Source organism: Notechis scutatus, chromosome 1, assembly GCF_049901735.1.
Source record: "Notechis scutatus isolate UNSWTSFEM ecotype Mainland chromosome 1, rNotScu1.2, whole genome shotgun sequence".
In the NCBI taxonomy this organism is placed as follows: domain Eukaryota; kingdom Metazoa; phylum Chordata; class Lepidosauria; order Squamata; family Elapidae; genus Notechis; species Notechis scutatus.
Window position 1 is genome coordinate 164,688,927 of NC_142009.1, and position 22,597 is coordinate 164,711,523.

A 22,597-nucleotide genomic window follows, 5' to 3' on the forward strand; every position below is an offset into this window, starting at 1 on the left:
ATTCTACCAGTTCACACCTATTCGCTAGAATCAGTTGTTAACATTCTAAGCAGTTCAGAGAACTGTTTGTTAGAAGAAATTACTGGCCTAATCCTGTAAGGAAGGCAGGAAGGAAACATTCTATTGTTGCTTACAGAAACTGCTTCTCCGTTAACCCTTATTACATTCTTCGCAGGACTAGACTTCCTGTCTCAGGAACTTCTCTGGAGGGTTTTTTTTTTCCAGCCTTTGCTGGTACTTTGCTTGTGTGGAGTGACCATTCAAAGTTACAATGGCACTGAAAAAAGTGACTTATGACCATTTTTCACACTTATGACTGTTGCAGTATCCCCACAGTCATGAGAGAGAGGCCAGGCGAAGAGATGCATACCTTGATGATATTGCGTTGGCCACTCCCAGCCAATAATATGACCACCAGGTCCACCAACTAAGCCATGCCCACAGAACCGGTTGTTAAAAAATTTGAATCCCACCCCTGGTTTGGTGATTTACGTTTTGCGTGTCTTGGGTTTTTATGCTTGAAATCAAGTCCCAAGCCCTAAAGATCCTATAGATTGGTTATCCTCCTCACTCATTTTAGGTATAAATATAGGTAGTGCAGACAATGGTCTAGTAATTCCAGGTTATCTGTGGGATTGATTATTTTAGTAAGGTTCTCAGCCACATCTTTGATTTTTGCTCCGGGGAGACAACATTCCTCTCTAGATCGGGTATTCCATCTACAGATGATTGGTTCTGTTTCCCTGGAATTGAATCTCCCATAACCCAGCTTTGGGGGGGGGGGAGTGGGAGGCTTTGGTTCATTTCCTTCCTCTGTAGCCACTCTCAGTGTTGATAGGAGGGGAGAGATCCAGCCCTCGCTCACTACTTTGCGGGGTTCCACAGGGGTGTGTGGGGTTCCACAGGTACTCTTTTCACTCCAACATTTATATGAAGCCATTGGATGAGATCATCCATCACCATGGACTAGGGTATCATCAATATGCTGATGATGCTCAGCTGTATATCTCAGCCCATGGTGAGTTAAGCAATGCTGTGTCCTACCCCTCACAGTGCCTGGAGGGTGTTAGCACCTTTCATTCTAGTACAAACAACAATAGTAATCATAATCATATTTGTTACATTAATCAAGCCTATGTAATTCTGATGTTAATACACCTATTTATATTGAGATACAATCCTTCATTATTTAATTATTCAATGTTTTGATTTACTATTCTAATGCCAATCACAATATTATTTAAACATACATAATAATACTAATCATATTTGTTACATTAATCAAACCTATGTAATTCTGATGTGTACGCATATTTGTATTAAGGTATACTTTTTCATTATTTAATTGTTCAATATTTCAATATATTATTCTGATACCAATCACTATATTTATTTAAACATACATAATAATACCATGATTCATCCTCTAATTTTTTTATATACAATCTTTTTTATTATATAAAAGTGTATATGCTAACATTCCCCATTCTCTTATTTGTACCTCTGTTCTAACTTTTAATCATGCCATCGTTATATTAAAAGACCTTTCCTTTCTATCCATTGTCTCTTGTCCACTTTAATAATTTGATTCTTATTCTTTTTTTTTACTTGTCTCCCATATTCCTCTCTTGGATCTTTATCTCTTCTGCATCCATATCCTGACTATTCAATCTGGGTATTTCTCCCATCCCTACCCTCTTCCACTGCCAAGCTTTCAAAATATCTGCCTAAGCGCCTATCTCGCTTTCAGAAATATCTTCCTGCACCTCCAATTCTCTTTTTAAATCTCTTAAATATTTTCCCCCTGGTTTAATTCTTTAATCGTTGTTTTTATTGTTGTCTTCTTCTTTGGTTGGCTGGTTCATGGGTTCCATTGTTTTCTCCATTCTTTTTGTTAGCTTCTCCCTTTCCTGGGTGTTTTGATCTTTGCTCATTGTTCCTTCTATATTTTCCAGTTTTCCCTCTATGCCATGCATTAGTTTCATAATCTCCTTATATTTTTTTCTATAATGTCTTTTATGCTTTGAAACATCAATGCCATCTCTTCCAAAGTTCCACTTATTTCCCCCTGATGGAGCATCTTGTCTTGTTTTAATAAGTCCCACTTTTATCCAATAGTCCAAGAACCGTATATTCAGGCCTAAAATTGTTCTTCAAAAAATACACTGATCATAATTCTTTGTGATCCATAGTTAATCAACCAGTTCCATTTAAGTAGTAGCAGAAGAAATAAATGAAATTTTTGCTAATCAACTAACCAATGTATGTAGGAAACACACCACAGCAATAATGGGGGACTTTAAATCCCCTGACATCATCTGGGAGATAAACTCTGCACAAGTGCGAGATCGAACAGATTCCTGACCAACCTAGCTGACAACTTCATCTCCCAAAAGGTAGAGGTGGCAACTAGAGGGACAACTATTTTGGACCGTATTCTTATCAACAGAGAAGAAGTGATAGAAAGGATTGAGGTTGCAGGAACTTTAGGGGAGAGTGACCATGTCATATTAGAATTCAATATAAAACAGACACGGGCACAGAACATAATCGAACCAATGTTTTGGACTTTAAAAGAGCTTATTTTACCAAACTCAGAAAGAGCTTTGGAAGGATCCCATGAATGAAACAGCATCTAGGGTGACATGATAGCAGCCATGGGGGTTGCCACAAAGAAGAGAGAGTCGAGCTATTCTCCAAAGCACCTGAGGGCAGGACAAGAAGCAATGGATAAAAACTATTATAGAAGAGAAGCAACCTAGTCCTAAGAAGAAATTTCCTGACAGAACAATTAATCAGTGGAACAAGTTGCCTCCAGAAGTTGTAAATGATCCAACACTGGACGTTTTTAAGAAGAGATTGGCAACCATTTGTCTGAAATGGTATAGTGTTTCCTGCCTAAGCAGGGGGTTTGACTAGAATAACTGCAAGATCTATTTCTAATTCTATTTCTATATTCCAGAGTTCTGAAGGAACTACCAAGAAGTAGGTTGTGGTCTACCTTGTTGAATGCCTTGCTGAAGTCTAGGTATATACTATGTCCACAGCATTTCACTGGTCTAGTAATATAGACATTATGTCAACGAATGAAATAAGATTAGTTTGGCATGATCGGTTTTTAACAAGCCCGTGCTGACTTCTAGATATTACTTTACTCGTTTATAGATGTTCACAGATCTGTTTTTTATTATTTTTTCCAGTATCTTTCCTGGTATTGATGTTAGGCTGTTTGGTTTGTAGTTTCCTGGATCTATTTTTCCCCTCCTTTTTTTGAAGATGAGAACCACATCAGGTCTTTTCCAGTCCTTGGGTAGTTCCCCGAGGCTCCAGGATTTTTGAAAGATATGGTACAGTGGTTCTGAGATTACATCTGCCAACTTCTTTAGAGCTCTGGGATATAATCTGTCAGGTCCCGGTGATTTATATTCATCAAGATCAGACAGGTGTTCTCTTACCAATTTTTTTGTGTGCTTATTTTAATTTTTATTTCTAGTCTGTCTTTTCAGTTGTTTTTTTGATATGTTGGGTTCAGAGGTGGTATTCAGCAGGTTCTGATCAGTTCTGGAGAACCGGTAGTGGAAATTTTGAGTAGTTTGGAGAACCAGCAAATACCACCTCTGACTGGAGATTTTACATTATTCTTCCCCTGCCATGCCCACCAAACCATGCCCACAGAACCGGTAGTAAAAAAAATTGAATCCCACCACTGGTTGGGTTATAGTTTCTTTTTGTGTGAAGGTTGATGAAAAGAATGAATTAAGCAGCTCTGCTTTCTCTCTGCTGCTTGTTATTTCCTTGCTGTTTTCTCTCTTAGTGAACTGACACTTTCCTTGATTTTTTTCTTGTATTTTATTTATTTAAACTTTTTTTGTTATCTTTGACTTTCGTTGCAAGTCTTTGTTCATTCTGAGCTTTTGCTTTCCTGACTTCGTCTTTGCAGATTCTGGCTATCTGCTGATATACTACCTCTTTCCATTTTTTGTACTTGTCCTTTTTTGTCCCAAAGAACAAACACAGACAAAGGCAGCAGCCCCCACCTTTTAAGGTTTAATAATGAATTCTGTTCTGAAGGCTGCTTTCCACTAATTAGCTCTGACAAGAAAGAGCCTTGCCAAGTTGTTTGTCAAGGCTGTCAAAAACCCAGAGATAAGAACTAATTTACAAAATTCTCCAAACACGAACTAAGATGTCCACCAGTTGAGTTTAAGAGCTTCTTTGCTGTCTACAAAGAACACTTTTCCAAACCTGGCTTTTATCCTCTTGAGGGAGGGGCCATTACCTTGCAGCCTTACTCCCAAGTCACCTGTGCTACTGTAATTGTTCTTTCCTCCGAGCAATCCTTCGTGCATGTGCACTTGGCACAGGCTCCTCGGGAACCTCCTCATCACTGCTGCCAGCCCCCACAATCTCTGAAGGCAGCAGTCCACTCTTTGATGGTCCTGGCCCTTCATCAGAGTCCTCGCTCTCCTCAGCCATCTGCACCTGCTACCTGCTAACCACAGCATTTTTATCCTTTAGTTTATCAGAGAAATCTTTGTGTTGGTTCTTTGTTTTTCTTTTTCAGTGGAATTATACTGAGCTGGGCTTTTATGATCATATTTTTCAGAGTTTCCCAAGCTTCTTGAGTTGTTTTCCCCTTTAGGATTTTCATTGAAGGAATCTTTCCCAAGTTCTCTCTATGTTTGTTAAAATTAGCTCTTTTAAAATCTAAGAGTCTGATATGATTGTGTTCTATTGCTTGTGTTTGCATTATGTTGAATTCCAGTATGACATTGTCACTCTCATCCAAGGCTCCTGCAGTTTCAGCTCCCTCTATCATTTCTTCTCTGTTCATAAGAATTAAGTCCAGTATGGCTGTCCCTCTAGTTCTCTCCTCTATCTTTTGGACAACAAAGTTGTCAGCTAGGTAAGTCAGGAACCTATTTGATTTCTTATTTGGTGCAGAATAAGTCTTCCAGTTGATGTCAGGGTAATTGAAGTCCCCCATTACTACTGTACTATGTTTCTTAAACATATTTGTTAATTGGTTAGCAAAAAGTACACCTATTTTTTCTGCTTGGTTGGGTGATCTGTAGTATACACCTATGCCCATGTCATTCTTTTTTTCTTTACCCATATACATTCTAGAAGTTTTTTGTCTTTGGTTTTGTGCATTTCTATAGCAATATATTGGTCCTTTACATACAGTGCAACTCCACCTCTTCTTTTATGGGGTCTGTTTTTTTTTAACAGTTTGTATTCTTCTATCAGTATGTTTCAGTCATGGGTTTCTCCCCACCAAGTTTCAATGATTCCAACTATATCATGTCTACTGTCAGATCCGTGTATCTGCCATTCTTCAATGGAAGAAGAAGCGGGGAGGGAAGTTGGTAAAATAAATCCTTTTTTGATGTAACTTGAACATATTAAATCTTATACTGAATTTGTATAACCTACACTTGATATATAACTGAGAGACTGAAACCAGATGCCCCAGAAACCTGTCACCTCTGGAAGAGACAGCAAAAGAGAAGGGACCATAAAAATTCCAGCCGGGAGATGTTTCTTGAGAAACCCTTCAGAAGATCATTCTCAGAAGAGGAGAGGGGAAATTAACACGTTGATTCTTTGTTTTACAAAATACATATCAAGATAAGGGGAGGGGTCCTAAACTCCCTTATCTATCACTGCATGCCTGGGAGACGTTAGATGCTGCTTTTGAATCCCTACTTGAATTGTCTCATCTCAATAAAGGATTCCTTTTGAAACACCTAGATTTCAGAAGTTCATTCTTGTTGATTGAAATGGGAAAAGTTCAGTAGCCTGACATCTACCTTCATATATTAATAATTCAAGTTCACCCTATTTGTTCCCCAAACTTTGTTCATTTGTATATTTGAGATCTTTAAGTCTGACTCTGGGTATGTTTCTTATGTCTTCTATTTGGTGTTTGAGTTTGTCTTCTTGCATCCATCTCTGTATCACATGGTCCAATCAAATCAACATCCCAAATTCAGCTATCTTCTATCATGCCTTCCCAGGTGCAAGCTGGACATCCTTGGCTCCCAGGGAAAATAATGTTGTTATGATTAAACACCTCACACTATCTACATTTCCCCCTTTCGTTCCCACAGCTCGCTGAACCATCACTGTGGCAGCCCTGTAGACTCTCACATAAGATGACTATAGGGCTGATACCCTCCTTAACTCATTATTTTACTTGTTTTCTAGAGGTTTTTGCTTGGAATTAGATCCTAGAGATCCTCCCCCCTTAATTTTAGTTTAAAGCCTCCTGATAAGTTGAGCAATCATTTTCTGAAAACATTCTTCCCAGTTTTTGTGAGGTGCAGGCTACCCCTTGCTAAAAGTCCATCATGGAGATAGTGCAGACAATGGAATCCAAAGTTCTGGTGACATCAACCCTTTAGCCACTGGTTTACTTCTAGAATCCTTTGTTCTCTTAATGGAAAGTCAAGAAAACACACCCCAAAAGTAATTTTAAAAGTTTCTTTCAACACATTAAAAAACAAGAGGAAGTCAAGGAACTGATAGAACCACTAATGGGAGATGATGGCAAAGAGGTGACAGGTAGCAGGAAGAAAGTAGAACTACTTAATTCATTCTTTTCATCTATCTTTACATAAAAGGGGGGAAAAACAGTCCAACCCATCAAAAGCAGTACAGTAAAAGACAGAACAGAATAGAGGTAATCCTTGAGTTATGACAGTTCACTTATAGTGACCATTCAGAGTTACGATATAATCCCCTCCAAGTATTTATGACACAGTCCCGATGTTACAGCAGTTGTTCACTCTTAGGAAAAACCACAGACATTCTCTCTGCCTATTCCCCCACCCCAACCCCAGTGAGGTCTCCACAGGAACTAGGCCTATGGATACTCACCTTGTAAAGATCTAGTGAGTCTTCAGTTTCTTGGCCTGTTTCGGTGCTTTAGGCCTTCAGTGCGTTCACAGAGAAGGGAGACCTAAAGTACTGCAAGATCACACGAAATGAGTAGCACGAGATCTTGTACTAATGATCTTGTGTGATCTCAGGGTACTTTAGGTCTCTGTTCTCTGCAAACGGAGGCCTGGACAAGATCTGTGGCAAAAGACTTTGCAAACAAAGGGAAGATCTGAAGCATCAAAGCCTTTCCTCCATTTGCAAAGCCTTTTGATGTCTTTCTAAAAAGCCTTTGCCACTGAGACATGCAACATTCATTGTAGATTGGATCATCTTAAGAAATATTCTGCATGAAATCTACCTCTACTTGTGAACCTTCCATAAGACAAATCTATCAAATATGTGCAATATTTCAGATCATACTAATTTTGATTCTATGTAAATCATTTTGTTACTGCACTAACCTTCCTTTTATCAGCTATTAATAGAGGAATTGTAATAGCTTTGAACTAAAATTACAACAACCTATTTTAATCTGAAACTCAACACTCATTACGGAAAAGTTGTTATGAAATTGCAAGACACAACATTTATTGATTTAATGGCTCAAGAGAGGTGAACCTTATAGATTTTGAGTCAGATTTTTAATAATCTAAATATTTCGGGTAATATGTGCACATTATAATCATACATCAACCCTCTCCAATGGTTTACTTATTTTTCTGCCTTTTATCAAAGCTCAAGCTTTTATATTCTTCTGTTTGCATTTTAATTGGGTTTGGGAATTAGCAGCAAAAAATTGTAGAAAAATAGTGGCAACATTAATGCAAAGTATTGAAATTGCAGGATAAAATACAGGAAACAAGTATCAGGACAGGCAGTTTGTCAGATGGATTTAAATCTACTAATTTATCATATGAATAGCCTTTCCAAATCTGAATGCCTTGTATGCACAGGAAGATCTTATATCCATTGTACTAGCCTTTGTTCCAGATGTCATTACAATAGATAATTCCAGTCCTCTAAACAGCAACATACTGAAGTTGATACATTTGTTTGCTTTGTTCTATTCTAGATAGAATTTTTATAGTAGCCTTTCCAACCTGGAGACTTCTACTGCCTGTATAACTAGAGAGCCCATTACCTATCATTGTCATGCTGATAACTGCAATTCAAAGCATCTCAGGCTACAAGACTATGAAAAGATACCTGCAGTTATCTAGCTTTAATCTGGCTAGCAATATCTAGCTTTTAGAAGATAGGCAGTAGTAATAAGCAATAAAAACAGTATCTCCTCAAATCCGGTTTCTCTTATTATTTTTTCTATTTGAATGGAGCATTTTATAATTCCTATTGATAAATTGATAAAATCAGATAAATTGAGAATCCATAGATAAGAAAAATTAGGTAAACATTTAGCAAAAATAAATATAATCTATATTATCTGAAAAACAGTTACGTTTCAAATGAGTTTGATATTTAGAAGTAAGGATTTAAATTAATTATCAAGTATATGTTCACATAAGCTCTAAGAGTAAAAGTATAGATGGAAAATGCTTTTTCATCTATCTTTCATAATCATAAGCTTCCTAACAAACAGGAAGCAGCAGGTGAAGCTAGGCAGAATCACATCTGATACCTGTACAAGCCCCCCCACCTCACAAGGCCGTGTGCTTTCTCCACTTCTCTTCTCCCTATATACCAATGACTGCATCTCAAATGATCCATCTGTTAAAATACTGAAGTTTGCAGATGATACAACAGTGATTGGTCTCATCTGAATCATCATACAGACAGGAAGTTGTATAACTTGCCTCGTAGTATAACCGGAACAATCTAGAACTGAACACACTCAAAACCGTAGAAATGGTGGTTGACTTTAAAAGAAACCTTCCCATGCTACCACCTCTTACAATACTAGACCCTCAAATATTCAAATACAGCCCCTCAAATACTGGAATACTACTATCATGTCACCCCTAATTCTTTTTTTCTTTAGACTAACCAAATCCAAATCCTGTAGCCGTTCTTCATATGTTTTAGTCTCCAGGCCTTTGATCATCTTAGTTACTCTTCTCTGAACTTTTTCCAAAGTCTCAACATCTTTTTTTGTAGTATGGTGACTAAAATTGGTTGCAGAATTTTAGGTGTGGTCTTACTATGGTTTTATACAGTGGTATTTCATGTGATCTTGATTCTATGCCTTTGTTTATACAACCCAGGATTATATTAGCTTTTTTGGCTGCTGCTGCACACTGTTGGCTCAAAACAGGGCTAGTAAAATGTTGATGCAAACCCTAGGACTTTGAAAAACAGAATGATTACCCCCAATGACATGATGAATAAAATGCATAGTTTTTAATGATTTTTGTGATTTTGCTTCTCTGAGCTGCATGAAATAGTGTGTATTTTGGAGTATTTGAAACCAAGCATTGCATTATTATTCAACATTAGCTCCAGCTGATGATTCGATGACTGAAGGCCGATTGATGAAATACAAATTCTACTTTCTAGCCTTATTCTAATAAGCCATCTGTCAGCCATGTTATATGGTCTTAAATCTGAACGGCCTCGCAATGTCACACTTATAGGCTGATGATCGCTATTGTCGCTAAGGTGTACTGTGACCTCCGAGAAGAGGTCAGCCTTATCTTTAGACACACAAAAGGGATCCAGTACACTGCTTGAATTAGTTGAGTGGTATGTATAAGGGTATATGTAATTCTTATCCTTACCTCCCAAAATTTGGAGATTACCCTTAAAAATTAAGGAGACTAGAAGCAAACCAGCGGCATTACTTTTACAATCTCTCGAGAGCCACTGAGGATGATTTTCAAAGAACTCCCCTGGGATTCCCTTCTTCTAGGCAAGCTCATACAAAGAGGGACCCAGTCTAGTGTTCAGATCTCCTAATAAAACCACTATGGACTGAGGATACAGTATTGCTATATCTTCTAGGATAACTTCCAAGCACATCCATTATTCGGAATTATAGTGCTGGGATGTGCTTGGGGGAATATACACATTTACCAATATTAACTCAAACTGGTCATATTCAAATTTGACAGCTAGAAAGTACAGATACTTATCTTCGTTATATAATTTCTCTCCCTGCCATTGCAACTCTTGCTTTATAAGAATGCATAGTCCACCAGAGAGTCTCCCTTTGTTCTTTGTTTTTTGGGCTGGGGAGGCCCATCCCTGAAAGCCTGGCAGTTGTACTGGTTCGTCCACTTCGGTTTGCCAAGTTTCTTGAAGGGCTATTACGTCAAATCTAGAGAAAAAGCTCATTAGTCCACTATCAACTATCCCTTTCCAGACCACTATGTTCCAGGTCACCAACTGTATGGGGTTCCCAGAAGCAAGATGATCTGGCTTGGTTAATTGGCTGGATGGTAAAGATGTCAGATGTCAACTTGACATTGGAGCCAGATCAATATCATCTAAGCTTCCCATATAAACACAATTGTTGTGAGGTTCGATATTTCTCTTCATGGGTTGCAGAACTTGTTGTTGATCCTCTATATCTCGGTTGCCAGTATGCCTTTGCTCTTGCTCCAAGAAAGATTTTTTTTCCCAATGGGCAGGTACTCTGGTTTAAATCTATAAATGTAGATTTATGTCCATTTTTGGAGTGGCATAGCTGAGGATTCATCTTGTGAAAAGCTGTTATGGGAGCTTCTAAATCAATTGAAGATGGAAGCTAGATTATCTCCTTAGTGTTTGTCAGCTTAGGGGGCACTGTGTGATGAAGCCCTTTGTCTTTCAGTTGTTTCTCAGAGGTTGGGTCAGTCAGTGCATTTACCCCACAGTCAGCCTGTGTGACAGTACCTTCTTTTACTGTTAAAGTAGAGGCAGTTTGTTGATTAAATACATTGTCACAAGATTGTGTGGTTAGTGAAGCCAAATTAAATAGAGGCTTTGCTGTAGTGTTGTCAATGACTCTTTTAGGTCATCCAATCTTTGAATGATGTTAACTTGCTCAGGTTCTGACAATGCACTGAATAAGTCAATCAATGTTTCTTCTGGCACATCCTCAGCAGTTCCTACAGCTTGGGTAACACAGTTTGTATACTGCTTCTTTGCCTTCTTGGGGTCAGTTCACTTGCAACAGCCTCAGGTTTAGCAACATGAGAGCTGTTGCAGCCTAGATTTAAAGCAACAGTTCCCACTTGGTGATGCTGTTTCAGGAGTGGGTACACTTTTTCTGAGCAAAAAACCCTTATTGGAAATATTGAGAAGGTGCTCAGAAAGGGCTTCATTCTGAAAAGCATGGAGGGTATTATGGGTTGCTTGAACAATAGGAGAATTCTCATACATTGCATTCTTGCTGGCAGCCACTCTGCATGTAGTAGATCTATCAGAGTGAGTTCACAACAGAGCAGCTGGCTCAGGGACAGCTAATAAGCAGAAAAGCCAAGGGCCTGTATAAATCAGGGTAATCATTTTATGAAACTAAGCTGAATGCAATTATTATAAGAAGGAAGTATAGTACTTCGTTTGTAAAGGGAATATTTGCTTGAAGAAAGGAAGGAAGAAAATAATCTTATTTTTAAGGATAAGAGTCATTCAATTTAAAAAAAGGGAAATAAAACAGCTCTTTAGGAAGAAGATCAATTATTTTTGCTTGCTTCAAAGAGAGGCTGCATGAGATGAAAAATGCCATTCCCCCCTGTTCTAAAAGCATTAAAAATGTTATTTGTTTAAAATGCTCACCCACAAATCATAAAGAAATAACTTTTACCAACCATTTTGAATCTGTGGAGATTATTATATGTCATGGGCATTTTATTAAATTATTCTTTCAATTGTTTTAGTCTACTGCAGTTATGCAGTTAGTTATAAATTCAAAATAAATACAGCAATTGCTATTAGTTCTCACGTTAGAATAATTCATTCAAATTAAATGAGAAGATTCAGGATCAATAAAAGAAAGCCTTTTTTTCATAAGGCACAATTCAGCCACAGAATTTGCAGCTATCAAATGTGATAATGCATATACAGTATTTATGGTTTTAAAAATGGACCGACTAAATTTATGGGACATCAGGTTATCAGTTCTAATGGCTATCTGATACTTCAGGAATAGTATCTATGTATAATTTTTAGTGGGGATGGTTTAGAATTTCATTATGAATGGGTCAATACCTGAAACAATAAGATATTTAAATTGTGGAATTCTTTACGTTTTATTATCTAACTAGGTGCTGTCTACTTGAACCAAGTTCAAAGAACACCACTAACTCCACAGTTCAATCATGAGCTACATATATTCATTCTCTTCTATTTACCTCTAGATTAATTGATTTGAGTAGCTAGATTTGAGTAGCTTGAGTAACTCTTCTGAGTTAGGCTTACGTGTGCGAGTCTATGCAAGTTTATGGGAAACTTTCTTTTGAAATAGTTTTGGGTATTTGTGAAAGGAATCTAACTGTGACAGTACAAAAATGCAATTACCGTATATGCCGGCGTATAAGACGACCCGGCGTATAAGACGACCCCCCAACATTTCCACTCAAAATATAGTTTGTTATATACTCGCCCCCTCTTCCGCACGCCTTCCACTTTTGCACTTTTTTTTTTTTTGAGGCACTTTTGCGCACGTGGAAAGAATCCGTGAAGCCGAAAGGAGCAGCCAGCCTTCTCCCAGCTCCCAAGGAAGCGAGGCTCGCACCGCCCGGGCTCCGCTGAGGTATCCGGCTGGGGCTGTCAGGAGTTGTTACCGCTGGCACGGCTCGCGCGGCTCCAGTCCCGCGTTGCCTCGGGAAGGGAAGGCAAAAGGAAGAGCCGCGGCGGCGCTTTGCAATGGCAGCAGCGGCTCCTGGTTTTGCCTTTCCTTCCCGAGGCAACGCAGGACTGGAGCCGCGTGGAGCCGCGCCAGCGGTAACAACTCCTGACAGCCCCAGCTGGATACCTCAGCAGAGCTCGGGCGGTGCGAGCCTCGCTTTCCTTGGGAGCTGGGAGAAGGCTGGCTGCTCCTTTCGGCTTCACGGGATTCGCTTCCACGGTGCGCAAAGTGCCTCAGCGCGGGCAGCCGCAGTGCTTCCCAATTACTATTTGCTGGCGTATAAGACGACCCGGCATATAAGACGACCCCCCCAATTGGAGGCATGTTTTTCAGGGCAAAAAAGTCGTCTTATACGCCGGCAAATACGGTATTCCAGCTAGGAAATTTTAAATATAAAAAAAACCCTGGATGTTTTTAGTGAGTGCTTATTTTAATATTAAGGGACAAAAAGCACAACTTGATGACAGATGCAATTTCTGCCCTGGGAAGCATTGTGAAACTAACCCATTTCATATATATTTAATTTCCTTATAAATCTAAGGCTATTTGTTATGGCATGAATAAAGTCTATTGTTTATTAGGAATACTTGTATAAGTTTTGGATTCACAGAAAAAAAAAATATTATGCAGCCTTCATATTTCTTCTATGGGTTTGTTTCTGTTGATTTCATTAATTTCAATGAAAGCAACATTTTATGTTTGTTTCTTTTTCACCTCTGAAGTCTGTTCTACATATGTACAAGACAATGGTAGAATTACATCTAATTAGGTTTCTAAAACTCTTAATAAATCCAGCACTGCAGACAAACGGCCTTGGTAAAACCTTTGTGCCTTATATCTCCTGTGTCAAGAAGGATCTTACCGGAAGGATCAAAAGCCACCTGATTGCCAGGGTGTGGACCAGCATCAATGGAGATCATTGGGACTCCCCTCCGAACATCCCACAGTTTCAATACACCATAAGAATCACAGGAAACAATTGTATCTCCCTGTAAAGCACAGGGAGGGGAGGGGAGGAAGAGGGGAAAAAACATGATTATAATATAAAGGTGGACATGTTAAAACTTCAAATGTCTCTAAGAGAAAATATAGGAGTCATTTCCCTAAATATTTCATCCTGAATGTCACTGTATGGCTATGTAAATCTTTTGAAAGAAATACTTGCAACACACAAGAAACTGTTCAAAGTACTTGTCTATCAATCAGTAAATCTGCCTTTTCTGCCAGGCTTACGTGGTTGCTTCATAAACTTCTTCTGGCTATCTCCGCATACAGGTTCATACACAACCATTTTATTCTGCTTCTTATCTAAAAGGAGATAGCACCCACATCCTGCCCCCTGTGTGTGAGTGAATGGTTATGTTGACTATTGATTGCTGTGTTTGCTGGATGGGTTTCATCTTTTCATATATATTATCCTTTTAATGTATTAAAATATTAATTCTGTAATATTGCCCAGAGTTATATATTTGAAATAGGGAGCATATGTCCAATAAACAAATAGATTGGTAGAAGGTTATAGTAAAAGCAAGACAATAGTTAGATATCTCACAAAATTTGTTTTTCTGTCTTTGGTTTACAACTCACTTTTAGTTTACTATAAATTTGGAAGAGGTTTTTTTTTTTTGCCCCAATTTTTCATTCTCCTCTACATGGAGCCGCAATGGCACAGTGGTTAGAATGCAGTACTGCAGGCTACTTCTGCTACCTGCCAGCTGCCTGCAATTTGGCAGTTCGAATCTCACCAGGCTTAGGGTTGACTCAACCTTCCATCCTTCCAAGGTCAGTAAAACAAGGACCCAGATTGTTGGCAATATGCTGACTCTGTAAAACTGCTTAGAGAGGGCTGTAAAACACTATCAAGCAGCATATATGTCTAAGTGCTGTTGCTATTTTCAATAATTGTAACAGGTTATGACTTAATCCCTTCAGTCAAAAATAAAATCTTTTTGAGACAAACTGTTGGTGATTTCATGCACATATACCACAAAGCAAATTAATTTTATTTCTTCCTTTGTTTTCTTGAATTCCTAGGATACCCAACTGTTCTAGGATTTCTTGATAGTCTTCCATCCAAGTATTAAGCATGCACAACCCAACTTTGAATTTTGAAATGAAACCAATGTTAACCATGGAGAGTACCTAGACTCAAAGGAGCTGAGATCACATGTGTCAAGAGCAAAGAACATTCTTCAGCACTTTTTCTTTTTAATGTAATTATAAACCTTACTCTTGCTATTAAAAATTCTGAAAATTCTGTCTTTTCTTTTATAGTAGCTGACATATTGGTACCCATGCATGTTTTGTAGTTATGCAAGAAACATTTTCCATTACAACATTTCTTTGATAGAAGATTTTGGTATCATATTTGATTTCTCTATAAATTAGAATAAATCCGATCTAATGTAGATCTCATTCAGTAATAAACCTACTATGTTTATAATTTGGAGCCTTAGACTGTACCCAGATATTTTAATTTATCTTGTAAACTTATCTTCTATTTTGGCACCACACCAGTAAGTTTTAGTATTTTTTTTAAACAAGTTTTATTCAGTTTTCCATATTTTAACATCTCTTTTTTAGTGAACAGCATGGTTACAGGTTTTACATATACATACAAATATGACCATGGTTACATATTCAATTTTTATATCCAATTCCTTATCTTAACAGTGCTTTTATACATTTTCTATTTTATTGTATTATTCCAAATATTTATCTCATTATTTAATTCACTTATGATAACTTCATAATCATTATACTTTAGTACTTTTAACTGTCACATTTGTATATTTCATCTTAAATTCTAATTTAAAAAAGACACTTCTTCTATAAATTGGTTTGCCCCCTGAAATCTCAATATAAGTGCGCCACCTCTAAGTTATAAATTCATTTATTTTCACCCCTTTTAAATCTTGTTAAAACATTTAACATTATTACCTAAAACATTAAACTTAATAATCCCTTTAAAACTACATAGCATATATAAATCAGATTCTGCATGATTTTTCTCCTTTTAAATTTCATTAAATCCCGCCCCCCAAAAAAGGACATATTAATCTACTCATTCAAACAGTAAAAGCCCTAAAGTTAATTCCATTTCAGCTCTCCTCCTATATCATTTCCTTTATTTCCATATATTTAATACACATATTCCATTAATTATTCCATTCATATTTAAACCAAAAAAGCCAACATTCCAATCTTAAAAATATTTCAATATATCTAATATACTTATTCCATTATTTGTTACAATTATCTCTCTACATAAAGAGGAAGAGCATTAGATTCCATTATCCAAAAAATAACAATTCTGTTTTTCCATCTTGTCAGTCTATATGTCCCTATTTCGTAACTATAAATTTATTTATATTACCTCTCAATACTTTGCAGAATCCCCTTTCTATATAATAATCACCCATTATCTCTGTGTCCAATTAAGGATTTCCCCATTTTTTTACAATTCCCATATTTCTTTGTTTCCAAAACCTGTTTCTTGTCCTTCTTTCCCCGTCTTTTCTCCTTTGTTCTTTCACTCCAGGTTTTATCCCTCTCTCTATTTATAGCTTCCTTTAGCCCTTTGAATTTCTGCTGACTCTTTTTCCCTTTTTTAATTTTTCGGATATTCCCCTTTTTATTTAATTTCTTAAATCTCCTGTATTTATTTCCAACTCTTTTCTTCTTTCTTTCAAGAGTTCTTGGTTCTCGATGATCACTAAAGATAGTCTCTTTTATGATTTGGTCCACCTCCTATTCTGACTTTTGTCTTTGTTGTTCATATTCTGCTGTTGCATTTTCAATAAATTTTAAAGCAAAACCCAGCAATTCACCTCGTTCTTGTAGTGTTTCTTTCATTTTTCTGAGTTCCATTTTTAATGCCAGAAGAGAAATCGCCATTTTACAACTTTCTGATTTGCAATTTGATCCAAATAGTATCTTTAAAGTTTATTTCCAACAGTCAACTTTTCTTCCTCTCAAGTTTTTAAGTCTCCGCTAATCCAGTGCCAAATTCATGTCAGAATCAGCAACTAATCCAAAGGCAGAATCTTCCTAATTCTTTCTTTTTTACAATGTTTCAATTTTTCAAAGTTCTTCCTTTATTGTATCAATTTCCATGCAATTTCAAGAAACAAGAGTTTTTTAAAAGAAAAACAAGTTGAGTTTAACTGAGATGGCACTCTTTATTATGCTAAATCTTCACCCCCTCGTTTCTTTTTTCTTCTCTATTATTCAGAGCTTTTTAAACCACAATTTTCCAACAAGAAAAAGATCAAATCCCGTTGATATTAAATTTCCTCTTTAACAGTCTATAGTTCAGCTTTATTAATGCCAATATAAAATCAAAGTATACTTATCCAAGTTGATTATATAGTTCCTTCTCCAGCTTCTACCTTTTGCGGTTTCGAAGCCCTGACGCTATCAAAAGCAATTCACATCTTTTTTTTTCTCTTTCTCTTCGCCGCTTAGATCCTTTCTTAAAGATTCTTTGAAATGTTAATCTTGGGGGTATCTTCCATTTGATTATATCATCCCATTCCTCCTGCTGTTCGCTTCTTTCTCTCTCTCCTGCACAATCTTATTCCAGTCTAATCTTCCCCTTCAGGGTGGCCATTTTAGACCACCGCTTCAGGCGTCTTCAGGAGGGAGCAATTGCCAAGCTGGGGAGGGGATTTGCAACTCCTCTCTACCCAGCTGACAGTCTCCCCTTCCTCCGCCACCCCTACGAGGTAGCTTCTGCCCCGAATCCAAAGGATTGGGGCTCTCAGATGCCAAAGCACAAACCAAAGCCGTGCACGATCGCGGTCAGCGGTCCGTCTTTGGGGAAGCTCAAAACAGGAACCAAGTTTTAGTATTTTGACAAATGTGCTGAAATGAATTTATCTCAGAAATTGGTTTATATAATTTAAGAGATATTTCTACTTGCATTGCTTCACATTATTTATTTCAAAATAGCTTCATGAGTTCACTAGTAAATCATCTTATACATCTATAGATGCATATAAATAAATACAAATAAACTATTGATTATTTGTAAATAAACTATTCTTCAATTATTTTCTTGAAACAATTTTCCACATTGTCAACTTATAGTTCATGTTAATTTTTACTATGGATTGGAATAATAAAACTCAGAAAATGCAGAAGTGAGCTGTCTCTTGGTTCAACTTGAGTCATTTCAATCCTCTTTAACACTGGCAAGAATTGCAACCCTTGCTTCTTTGAGAATCAATTTTGTATTCTTTGCCATGTAACATTCATATGGAAAATAGTGGTTCATAATTATAATCCCTTAACCTGCATGTTCTCTGAAAAACTGTACTTTGAGAGGGGAAATGGAACTTTTCCCTAATTGACACTTTATTCAAGCTAAGCATTGGCTATCTGGTTTGTTTTATGTTAATCCTATTGACGCATCTAAAATTCCTTATTTGTTAAGGCATGGAAATTTATTATCTAGTATTCCTAAACTAATACCTGATCTGTTAAGTACCTTAGAGATTGAGAGTTTGGAAAAAGTTCAGAGAAGAACAACTAAGAGGTTTGGAGGCTAAACCATATGAAGAATGGCTGCAGATTTTGGATCTGGCTAATCTAAAAAAAAGAAGAATAAGGGATGACATGATAGTATTATTCCACTATTTGAGGGGCTGCCACAAAGAGGAGGGGGTCAATTTATTTTCCAAAGCACTGGAGGGCAAGACAAGAAACAATGGATGGAAACTAATCAAGGAGAGAAGCAACCTGGAAATAAGGAGAAACTTCCTAACAGTGCAGACAGTTAACTACTGGAACAGCTTGCCTTCAGACTTTGTGGGAACTTCATCACTGAAGGCTTTTAAGAAGAAACTGGACTGAAATGGTAGAGAGTTTCCTGCTTGCACAGGGTGCTGGATTAGAAGATCTCCAAGGTCTCTTCCAGCTCTCTTCTCTTCTCTCTCTGTGTTAGATTATGTCATAAAGTTGTCACTGACACTTAGCAACCACATAGATAGATTTTCTCCATGGCTCTTTATTAGAAAATCAACCTAATAATGTGTACCTGATATGAGCACTGTGGGAAATGAAAACATAGCCCATTGATCTATTAGAATCAATAAGGCCTAAGTGGAAAAAGAAGGTCCTGAAAATCTACATGAACCAAAGTTTTAGATAGAAAGATTTCAAAGTGGATCAGAACTATTTGTAATCCTGCTGAGGATGAAACCGCGAAAAATAAGGATAGAGATTTGAGATGTACAGGGGTATATGTGGAGACTGTCTGTCAGTAAGAAAGTGTGAAATGTGTGCAGAAAAGTATAAAAAGAAAGTCTTGGGATGAGTTCGGTGCTACTGGCCATAGCTACTCCTTGCTGGGCTCAGTTATGTCACTGGACCTCATTACAATGGGTTATTAATGTAAGTAATGTTGTGATATTGTGTTGTTATGATGGTTGTTTATGTTCCAAATTGCTCAGGAAATAAACCTCTGAATCTTAAAGTAAGAATTATTCTTTGTGTTGCTGTCCTTTGTTTCTTTATTGGAATTTTCAACATTGACAGCACTAACCTTTGAAATATTGACTTGAATATCCTTTTTTTTGGTAAATTGATAGATTGTTTTATAATCTAATAAGACTAATACAATAACAATATGTATCCCATAATTATTGAACAAATTAACCTGTACTTGTGGAATATTAAACTATACTCTATACTGTAATGTTCTCTGTGAAAATTCAATCTTTGTTTTTTACACAATAGCAAGCAAGAGTAGTTTTGTACAAGTTCATCTAATTTCTTTCCTTGTCACTATCTATTCATTCAGAACAAATTTCTCTCTGCTCAAGAGCAAGAGAATATTTGTGGTTTTCTTAGTTTTTCTGCTGTTAGTAGAATGGATGAAAAGCTGGTAGTCTAAATTCTCTGTCAGAATGGGATTCTTGATGTCAGATGAAAGTGCAAATATCTGATTATGTAAATCAGGGTTAAGAAGCTAATTGAGACAATGGGAGAAAGGCAAATACTGCAGGCTTAATTCACCACTAAACTTCCAGGCAGAAATACATATCCAGATACAGATACATTACCAGAAACAAAATAAGGGGTCCTACTCCTTTCTAGCACAGATGATGTTACTGAGTTGGGTAATGAAATGTCTGCAGGAAAAGAGCCAAGCTCAGAGAGCACCAAGGAACTCACAGTTCAACCCTGAGCTACAAATATTCTTTTCTGTTTGTAAGACTAACAATACAAAGAAACGATGGTGATCATGCCATAGTATAATCAAAACAAAGATCCTAATTTGCATATACTATATATACTTGCAGATAAGCTAAGAATTTTAGGTACCAAAACTGGATCAAAGTCACCCAATTTTCATGTGTAAGGGAAGAGCAGAATGGATGGTCAGACAGTACTTAACCATTATACCAAAATGGGTATCCGTTGTTCAGGGTTTGAAGTTCCTACGTTTTGCTACTAATCTGCATAAACAGGCTTAGATTTTATTCATTCTTTTATTTTTGAATTATTGAGGTATTTGCTCTGCTTTCACAACACATGGTTTGGCAATATTTGAATAGTAATGAAATAAAGTTGCATTTATTGCTCCTTTACATGTTGACATCATCATTATTCTGTTTTTTGTTTGTTTGAGAGTTTACTAATAAAACAACCATATCAACATCTCCTTTTGGAGAACTCCTTTGAACAGTTGTTAACAATTCTATTCAGATGCAGGAAATGGGGAAATGTACATATAAGGAAAAGATCAAAATAGTTTTAGATTAAATTAGTTAGGAAGTTATTTGGATCCTAGCCATTCTGTCTCTTATACAATATCCTTAAAATCTATAAATTTGATCTTGAAATAAACTGAAATATCACTGAGAAAATAAGAAACTTCTTAAGTAGTATATTTTGTTTTCAGGATTGATGTTTTAAGGCACTGATAATACATGGGACTTTTGACTATGCGTCCCCCCACGCCCCCAATGCTTAAATTAATTCCAGGGAAGTTAGAGGGAAGCATAGGGAAGTTTTCAATCCTTCTATAATTGTTATTATTTTGCAAGGTACCCTGCCCTTCTCTTTACTATGTTCAATTGTTACTTGCCATATAGCAAAATCAGTTCCATGCAGGGATATAACATATTGCTAAGAAAGAACTCTGTGATTTTCTTAGCTGTAAAAGAATGAATGTAAAATGTTATTCAGCTCAGATTCAAATAACATAAGACTTGTTCTGAATTATTGCTCTTATGGGTTATATTGAAATATAGAAATGTCAACTGCAAAAAATTGCCATTTCTCATAAATTCAATAACTAATCTAAGGAAACCTATATTTCCATGATCTTTTCCTTTCATGCACTATTGAAATTATGAGCAACTGAACTGTAACCAATAATATATATATATATTTTCTTAAGTTTTCGCGGGTACTTACATGTATGGCCTTCAGCTTTGTTCGGGTATTTTCCCACATCATTATAGTTGTGCTTTTAAAGTTGTAGCAACGTTTCAGCAGAATCCCATCTGCCATCATCAGGCTTCTGTATTGTGTCCGTCTGTGAGTCAGACTTTTACAGTGGTTTCAGATTTAAATTTGGGGCAACCTATTGCTGTGCCAGAATGGTTTTTCTTCATCCTGATTGGTTGGGAGTCTTGGTCTGTGTTTATTGGTCTCGGAGTTTGCTGTGTTCTACTTGATTGGTGTCTCTAATATCTTCTGTCTGTTTTTGGCTCTTTTTGTATCTTGATTGGCTGGCAGCATTGTGTTACTTTATTGGAGGTCTTTAGTGCAGCTTGGCTTCGGGTAAATGGACGGCTATCATTATTTAGGAAGCTGGGTTTCATCTGGGTGCCTGGTTGGGATGTGTTTGAGCTGGAGGTATCAGGGGATCTGTTTGTGCCCAGGTGTTTGCCTGGCTTGTGGTGTGGAGATTTTTTGTTTGTGAGTGCAGGCTTCCAAATGATTGACAGCCTGGTGGAATCATCTCTTCTGTTCATGCTTTCTGGTCTTTTTCAATCTCTATGGCTTCTCTGATGATTCTGTGGCTGGAATTTTCTATGGTGGCTAAGGTTTTGGTGCCATTGAAGTTGATGCTATGACCTGTGGCTTCCATGTGTTGGACCATGTGTTGGAACTAACAGAACACTGCTTAACCAACACATATTTCATATACAAAGGACAAAGATACAAACAAATAGAAGGAGCCCCCATGGGATCACCACTGTCACCTGTCATTGCAAACCTGTTCATGGAAGAATTCGAATCCAGAGCCCTGGCCAATGCCATCCTCAAACCCAAACTATGGTTAAGATACATCGATGACACATTCGTGATTTGGCCCCATGGACAAGAAAACCTAAACAATTTCCTAACACACCTAAACAGCGCACACCCCAAAATCAAGTTCACCATGGAAACAGAAACAAACAAACAACTACCATTCCTAGATGTACTAATCTACAAAAAAACAGATGGCACACTAGGACACACCATATACCAGAAGAAAACACACACCAACCGCTACCTCAACGCCCAATCCCACCACCACCCAGCACAGATAAACTCCGTGGCTAAAACACTAATTACTAGAACCAAACGCCTGGCAGACAAGACACACATTAAGACTGAACTATGCACCCTGACTAAAATATTGACAGCCAACGGCTTCCACAAAAGCAAAATCACCAACTTGATCCACAAAAACACACTGAGACATAATAGAGACCCAGAAGATGAACAGACCCATGGAACAGCTGTCCTGCCCTACATAAGAGGCACTACAGACAAAATTAGTAAGATACTATACAGACACCACATCAAGACTGCCTTCAAAACAGACAGAAAAATAGCAGCCATCCTCAGAAACCCCAAAGACAAAATTGACCTGGAAAACCAAGGCATATACGAAGTCCCCTGTGCATCATGCCCGGCCAC

The 22,597-nt window shown here is 37.3% G+C and overlaps 1 protein-coding gene across 3 annotated transcripts in view; it reads right to left on the reverse strand.

Annotated features, from left to right (window-relative positions):
• The window catches only part of SPAG16 (sperm associated antigen 16), a 204,557-nt gene that overhangs the window by 32,930 nt on the left and 149,030 nt on the right, over nt 1-22,597 (reverse strand). For all 3 annotated transcript variants that reach the window (XM_087949368.1, XM_087949367.1, XM_087949369.1), the window contains one exon: nt 13,533-13,659. In XM_087949368.1, coding sequence (XP_087805494.1) covers nt 13,533-13,659 — 127 coding nt within the window. The remainder of the gene's footprint in view (nt 1-13,532; nt 13,660-22,597) is intronic.